This window comes from Thermobia domestica, chromosome 8 (genome assembly GCF_964235325.1).
Source record: "Thermobia domestica chromosome 8, izTheDome1.hap1.1, whole genome shotgun sequence".
In the NCBI taxonomy this organism is placed as follows: Eukaryota; Metazoa; Arthropoda; class Insecta; order Zygentoma; family Lepismatidae; genus Thermobia; species Thermobia domestica.
The window spans coordinates 236,926,442-236,934,512 of record NC_137461.1 but is presented as its reverse complement, the minus strand read 5'-3'; the positions used below and the strand labels follow the sequence as shown (position 1 = coordinate 236,934,512).

At 35.2% G+C, this 8,071-nt stretch overlaps 1 protein-coding gene across 2 annotated transcripts in view; it reads left to right on the top strand.

Annotated features, from left to right (window-relative positions):
* Positions 1-918: 918 nt before the first annotated feature.
* The window catches only part of LOC145693498 (uncharacterized), a 28,274-nt gene continuing 21,121 nt past the window's right edge, over positions 919-8,071 (top strand). Inside the window, exons 1-2 of one of the 2 annotated variants that reach the window (XM_081769562.1) lie at positions 919-1,036; positions 5,853-6,427. In XM_081769562.1, the coding sequence (XP_081625688.1) occupies positions 5,927-6,427 (501 nt within the window). In that variant the 5' untranslated portion in view covers positions 919-1,036; positions 5,853-5,926. Of the gene's footprint in view, positions 1,037-2,646; positions 2,816-5,852; positions 6,428-8,071 lie in introns of those variants that run through there. The other variant, XM_081769561.1, reaches the window with a different exon arrangement.

Below are 8,071 nucleotides of genomic sequence, written 5' to 3'. Positions count from 1 at the left end.
AATATTTGTGTAAAAATAATTTACTTCAAATCAGGACCAAAAAAAAAACAAAATTTATGACGTACATAACTAAAACACAATATTATGTTACTAATACGAGGTCAATGGTGTGAAAATAGAGAAAACCAGACATTATGAAAGATCTGGGAATCACATTTGGTAGGAAGTTGAAATTTTGTCACCATAGAAATCTATCATGGAAAGAGCAAGAAAGGACAATAGGCTTTATTTATTTATTTATTTTTTTTCAAAACGATAGAGTATGTATTTATACAAATTACTTGTTAGAACTAAGGTTCTGTAATAAGGATTTGTGCCGTTCAGGACTAGTGCCGTGTTCCCATTTGCATTAGGTGACCACTAAAAACTGAGAATTCTATCTTACCAAGTCAAAGCAGGAGTTCAGTAGAAGGACTCGCGCGTGGGGTGTCAGCGATGTTTGGTACAGTGTTTCTTCTAGACATGTTACACACGTTTTGGGGGGGACTGCCCCCGGAGCTTTCAGAGTGCACCACCGGAGGAGACCAAAACTATACGTCTATGGGCTAATATAATAATAATAAATAGAATAGTACCAGCAGTGCTTCCTGCGCAATACTAAGTATGCCGTCCCCCTAAAACATCGTTTCTAAAAGAAACACTTGTAGTGCTCCACTACGTGGGTTACAACAGTTAATTCTATGGCTTGATGTGCAATTCGCAGTTCATTTTAATGTTATGAAAGTTTGTTGTAAAACAGTTGAGAAATTTATATTGTTTAATTAATTTTATCAGTAGTACCCATATTATATATCTGTACTTAAGTTCATTTGAAAACATCTTTGTAAATAGACCATGAACACTCTTGAAGAAACTTATTCTCGGAAGTGAAAAAAAAGAAAATATTATTCTCTGTTATAAATTAAATACGTATTGTAGTTTGGAATTATCAAACTTCAACATAATTTATAAAATTTGTGCAGACAAAGGAGAATTCTATTATTGGAGAAATTCTATCTTCAGTGTGAAGTGAACCAGATACAGTAACATTCCCTGAGTAAGAATTAAGTATTTTTTGTAATAGAAAGATATGACAAACAAAATGATAGCTTAATTTGTTTTAGGCTTGAGGGTCCTATTCCCTCAACACCACCGAAGCCTTCAGATATGATTTAATCTTCATATGAACAAGTCTGTCAAAATTATCAGTACTAAATATGCAATAATAGTTGACAAAATTTCCGTATTTCGATAATTATTGCAGTATGTATTTTGAAATGATGGTAAGTTTTCTGATTATCATTAAATACATCTTTCTTTTACCTGGATTTTTGCAATGTATATCAGGTCAAGAAATATTGGATGTGCTGCGGTGATTCATGGGTATCGAAGCGAATATATATATATCTATCGAGGAATTTCATAGTTATTCTGCAGTTTTCCTTAAGGCTATCTAAATAGAACACAAATATGTCTTCTTCGAATTTTAAAAAATGTATTACAGGTGAAGTTAAATAGTACATAGTAAATATGAAATACGAATTAATTACTTGTATATGACCGCAGAGGCATATCGCATCATGTATGAGTAGTAGATATTTATTGTATTTTGTGTTTCGTGAAAATCATGTTTATCAACTTAGGGAGAATAGGAACTGATTTACCAACGATGTGTATTATTGTTCTACCATCGTAATTTTGTTCGCTATCGACTTTAACAGCCCACTTGGATCAGCAATGATAAACTTATCATCGCGCTTCTCTTACTAATAATATCTACCATCCTACTTCAACTACTGCTGCTGATGTTATGTACCGTATCATGTTATGAAATTTTATACAAAACTGAGATTCGTCATAGAAGATATCTATCGAAGACGTTGATAACCAAGAAAACTATCAGAAGTCTTTGATTATTTTCATGTTCTTTTCCTTTTGTATCTGCTACTTGTATTACTATTAGTTTGTTAATAATATAATATCAACCATATTCTAAATTCTGGTAATTTTTCTATTAAAATTATTGTTAATAATTTGTTAATAACATATCATGCTGCGCTCTGGATGATGGCTCCAGTATGTCGTCTTTAAGTCCCAATCCGACGTGTCACACTCGATATCAACGAATCCGGAATGAAATAATCTACAGATGCGTGTTCTTACGATCCCTGTCAAATAGAAGTTTTCCGTTGCGCAATACTACTTATTTCGAAAGACAGGAGCTACATAGTGTGTTGAACAGTGCTATTACACACTGGTTGGGTATACACACATACGAGGATAATGAAAAACTCTGTGGGACACACCTTTTCGGCAGTTCTAGAAACACTTTATACACTAGCTATTCACATAGCTATCACATAGCTATTCACTTCATCATACATTGAATATCGTATTTCTATCTTATTATACATCTAAGAAATAAGATCCCGATATATTTCGAGTACTTGAACACTGGTCTTCTGCTAAAAACATAACACATTTCTTTCGTTTCTTATGTTCACCTAAACTGGGACAACACCCAGTTAAAACTCCTTTCTTATTTTAACAAATAAAAAAGGTAAATTTTACGTTCACTTGACACAAACCATTACAAAATGGGGTACCAATAAATGAATATGCAGAACAGTATATTTGAATTTAGTTAGCGGTGAGCAGAAATGAGACAATATGGAGCGGGCCAGGCATTCATTTGGGAAGGATTTTGTTTACAAGAAAGAAAAGGATGAAGTAGTAGAAAATTCTACATAATCTGTGAATGAGATAGTTCATGAATAGTTAATGTTTATGTCTTTGTATTTGCGGATCTTGTATCATTTTATCGTTTATAAATGACGTACGTAACATCCTTATTCTAACCATATGATAAGAAATTTTATTTTAAGCTATCCAAAGATATAGGAATTCTGTGCATAGAAAAAAATTCCATTTAAGCCGAACATTAAGAACTTTAGGTATATTTTTGGAACTGGGGGCCAGAATATTTTGCTTAAATTTCGTGCTTTCTACCTATATTTTTGATGGTTTAGGTAGGTTAGGTTAGGATATTTGAATTTGGGAACGGTCAAAATTCTTTGCTTAAAATTCACACTTTCTATATTTTCTGTGTTTTAGGCTAGGCTAGGTTAGGTTTGTAATAACACTTAACATCAACTCATTTCTCCTGTAAACATGGTTATTTTTACCTGATTTTGGCCTCCCAGTTCCAAATAGTTTACTCAAGCAGACAGTTCTACCAAATAGAAAATGTGTACGTAAAATATGACGTGAAAAATTTTTTGTGAAGGAATGAACGTAGCTACTTCTCATCTCCCGTGCACGTGGATACTTCTTACTGTTGTACTACCTACAGAAATGATTCTATATCATGTACAACTGGTAATAAAACAAAACAAACCCGGATTATGTTGTGTTCACACTTCATTACCCTCGAAATGGGTCCAAACTTCCCTAAGCTTAGCTGATCCTACTCTGCTTTACCCTTTTAAAGTAGCCCAACTTACCGATGTGTAGGTAGGGAGGGGGGGCGACGTGTATTGTAAAGTTTACCCGTCGCCCCATACACATGTAAAGGAATGCACAGAATTATATGGGATATTTTCAGATTTCAATATTTACTTGTAGTGGTGTCTTTCTAAGGCGTACTATCCTGTTTTCTGGATCTATACATGAATTCACGATTTATGTAATTCTTTCTTCAGCGGTCCTTGTCCTTCTCAGTTTTTTTTTTTTTTTGGGGGGGGGGGACTTGCATTCCTAGGTGCCAATTCATATTACTAAACCTTTACCCTTAAGAGTATAAATACATATACTATAAAACTACAGTGTAGAAAACAAAAAACACTAAACTGTGCTAAGTGACTACTAAAAATAAAAAGTAGGCTTGTGTGCTACAGAGTAGTCCAAGCTTGGGTTAGGTTGATATTTCCGTATCTGCTTTCCGGCACTTAATCAAAGAAGTGTTTCTAACCGAGTCATGGCGAAGCTTGCAGGATCGCGTGGTTGTGCCTTCGTACATAGCAGGCGCATCAGCGGTGGTGAGTATGCTCATAAGCGAGGACATTATATGGAAATACACTGCGCTCTTGACGTGTCGGAGATCTTTATAGTAATGAATCATGACTTAACACACAGCACTGACGTAGGAATCATTCAGTTCATCATGGTTCTCTTATGAACTATGTGTTTACAAGCATACTTTAAAAAAAAAAAAAAAAAAAAAGTACTAGGTGCTAGACAAGTTTAGGTACATCACAGTTGTTAAATTTACAGGTGAAATTCAACACTCTCCACAGAAAGACGCTTATAAGGAACAAATTTCTGCAGGCAGCAGAATTAGATAGTAAGTTACACGGCTGTATTTCAGCTATTCTATCTGGTCTTCTTTCCATATTGTCAACTAAACACAACAACACGCTGAGCAAGGCTGTGTGATGTGTTTAGCTGTATTTTATATTTACTAGTGCTGTACGACAGTTGAAATGACTGAGTGCACAAGAAAGATTACTGTATTAAGTACTATTTTCCGCAAGAGTGCAAAAGTTGTAGTTTTTGTTTATAAAAGTCTAGGTTAATAGTGTGAAACAATTACAAGTGCATGTTAAGTTCCACAGGTGACCTTTCAAAATTAGAAAATGTACGGGAAAATTGATAGTATTATACAAAATTTAAGCATCGGACAAATCTTGAGACGCTGAATCGATTGCAGAAAACCTATTACTGTTTTTGTTCTGTAACGGTAAATGGTGAAACCGAAACTGGTTAATTTGAAGCATTTCTTACTTGAATAGAGATTTAACGGACGAGATAGGACCAATTCTTAGGATGCTGAATTGATTGCAAAAAGCATCTTCTTTTACCGCTTTTCGAGCTCCTTCGTAGCTAAGCAGTTAGCTTAACGCCTTTGGCGTGGGAGACCTGGGTTCGATTCCCGGCCGGAGCTCATTTGGCTCGGTTTCCATGTTAAGATCTAGGTCAACGTCTGATATAGCCTCGCTGCTGAAAGAGATGCGAAACTGAAAAAATCAAATGTTACTGCTTTTGCTCTATAGAAATCAGTATAGAAACCGGAAGTAGTAGTAAATTTCAACTACTTCCTGTTTCGATAGAGTGTTGTGTGTTGTGACTATATGTTCTTTTGAGACACTGAATAGATTGCAGAAAATCACTTATCTCTATTACTGTTTTTGTTCTATGGCGATATGTTGAAACCGGAAATCGTTTATTTGAACCACTTTCGGTTCGAATAGAGGGTTGACAGAGGACGTAAAACCTATTTTTTGGCACTGAATCGATTACAAGAAATTGCATGTCGATATCTTAGCGGAAATCAGTATTGAAACCGGAAGTAATCGTAAATTTGAACCATTTTTGGTTTAAGTGTAATGTTGCGGGTAGTTTTGTATGCTGCCCTGAGAAATAGCTTCTCGCTATCTGTTGGCGTTTTCGTTCTGTGGCGATAAACCTTGAAAACGGAAATGGCTAATTTGAACTACCTTTGGTTTGTATATAGGATTAACGGAGAAGATGACATCTATTCTTGGCACGCTGAATCGAATGCAAAAAGTCACATCTCGAAATATCGTTGTTTTTGCTCTTATTCCTGTCGACACAGGGACAGACGAAAGAAGAAAGCCTTTCTATAAGATGTCAACTCTTGTGCATAGTATAGTCTGGAAGTGTAAAAGATAAATATATTGATTGACTTACGAGCTAACAAGATATATTGATAAATAATGTTTATATCGTGTAATGGAGTTGGAAAGTTATGGAAATAGTGGTGTGTGCTCATATCCTATTTTAGTAAGGTTAAAGAATATTCTTCTCAATATAATGAAGAATAGAAGTTAACTTATTTTCCGTTTTCATTACAGATGATATTTGCTGTTTGAGGACAGTTCGTGAGAGGAGACACCGCAGTTACGAAACAAATGTTCTCTCTTCCAACATGTGTGACAGTAACTTCTCTAAGTTAACATGCTTAGTTTGTGATTATGAAATAGTTAGTGGTCATGGGTATAATATATTCTACACAGTCATTAGTGATAATGGTACGACGTTGGCAAGTTCAATCCAGAAAATCATCCAAAAAGACGTACAGAGTTTGAGCTTCCAAAGCAGTTTATTGTGCAGCAAATGCCTTTCATTGTTTCAAGAGTTCCGAGATGCCGAAGAAAGATTTGAGAAAATCCAAAAAGATATTCATTCTTATTTTGTAGAAAATTCAAAAAAATATGGATACAACATACCAGAACGTGCGAATGAAACACACAATGTTGCTTGTCAGACTGATGTGGAATTGCTTATGGACGCTGCGGTTATGTTACTCCAGATGAGGATGAGGAATAAGTTGGATGAGACTTCTGTAGTGGAAATTTCTAATGTTAATGACGTTAAAAATTTGGAAACCGAAGGGAAGACGTTAGTGGAATTACAGGCAGTTCAAGAGGTCTGTATTTATATTTTTTAGGTGCATTCATTAATATAATTTTTAAGCAGATAAGTTGAGTCTGTAAGAGTTCAACTATTTTTATTAGTATACAGGATGACCCAATATGACCTCGTGTATTTTAAAGGTTCATAAAACGAAAAGTATTGCAGGTAAAAATGTGTTTATTCAAAAATATAAAATGGTATTGGAAACAGTGTGCGATCGCTTTGTATGAATTTGAAGTTGAAACAATTGACAGTACAATTTGAAAGCTATTTCTGAAGGCTACAATTTGTAATTGCTCGATATTCGCAGGGATACGAGCACTTTTAGCTCAGCTTGTTTATTTTCTTCAGCTCTGAGCCGGTTGTTAGGAAATTCTCGATCCACTGCAAGTTAGTCTTACATGAAATAGCAAATTTCAGGCGAGAAGCTCTTTGCACAGTAATCACAATACTGCTTCTCTTGAAAAATATTTCGACTGCATACGCGCAATGAGCTCTAGAAGTAATCTTAATGACAACTGAAAACGGCAGGAGAGTGGTAAGCGGAAGGGATGACCACTCCTCTCGCCCTTCCACCGACAGCGCTATACCAGATAAAGAAGTGGAAGTTTTGTTGGATATTATTGACAATAACCATGCTACCAATTGACGTATCATTTCAACACAGAAGAGAACAAACTAATTCAAATCGGAACAAAGTAATTACAAATTGTTATCAATGCCATTTTATATTTTCGAATAAACAAGTTTCATCTGCATTACTTTTTCTTTTATTAGCCTTTAAAATGTGACAGATTTTATTGGGTCACCCTGTATTTTCTGACCTTCATGTACCAAAATCAAACAACATACAACAATTATACAACTTTTATTTTCACAGCTATTTTACATCTTCATGTACATTTCAAGACAAAAGATTCAAAATTTAGTTCTATCAAAATTTCGGGATTTCCTAAATCGTGTTTAGTCTACAGTTTGACCCGAGAAGAAACAAATGAAAAGATGACACCTGAACTGTTTTCAATAGTTCAGCGACCACACGTAACCTGTTAACATTAAATGTGAACTAATTTGAATTTTTGTGGTTCGATCCGAGCTCCTACCAAGTGAGTTTTGTGGTAGACAAATACCATGAGTTTCTTCCTTTTATATATATTTGGTCTAGGAATTAATTCGTGCGGTTTTACAAAAGATGGCGTAACTAGCTTATTGTCCCATAGTTTCGTTGATCCAAACATGCGTTGAAAACTACTGTCATTGAGCATCTTATTTAGTATATGTCAGTTGCTTGAAGCGGAAACAACAACATTTTTTCTTCAACTGAAAATGGCGCATTTTGTGCCTGATAAAGTGTTTTTGCGGGGAGTTATTCTTCATTGCTTTAACATGAAGAAAAGTGCTACCGCAAGTCATCATATTTTAGTGGAAGTGTTTGGTGACCATGCTCTAGCTGAGCGAACGTGTCAGAAGTGGTTTGCACGGTTTAAAGGTGGTGATTTCAGCTTGGAAGACCAAAAGCAATTTGGACAGCCAAAAGAATTTGAAGATGAAGAATTGAGAGCTGCTTGATCAGAATTCGTGTCAAACGCAGGACGAACTTGCAGAAGCATTTGGAGTTGAGCAAACAACAGTTTCCAAACGTCTCAAAGCCATAGGA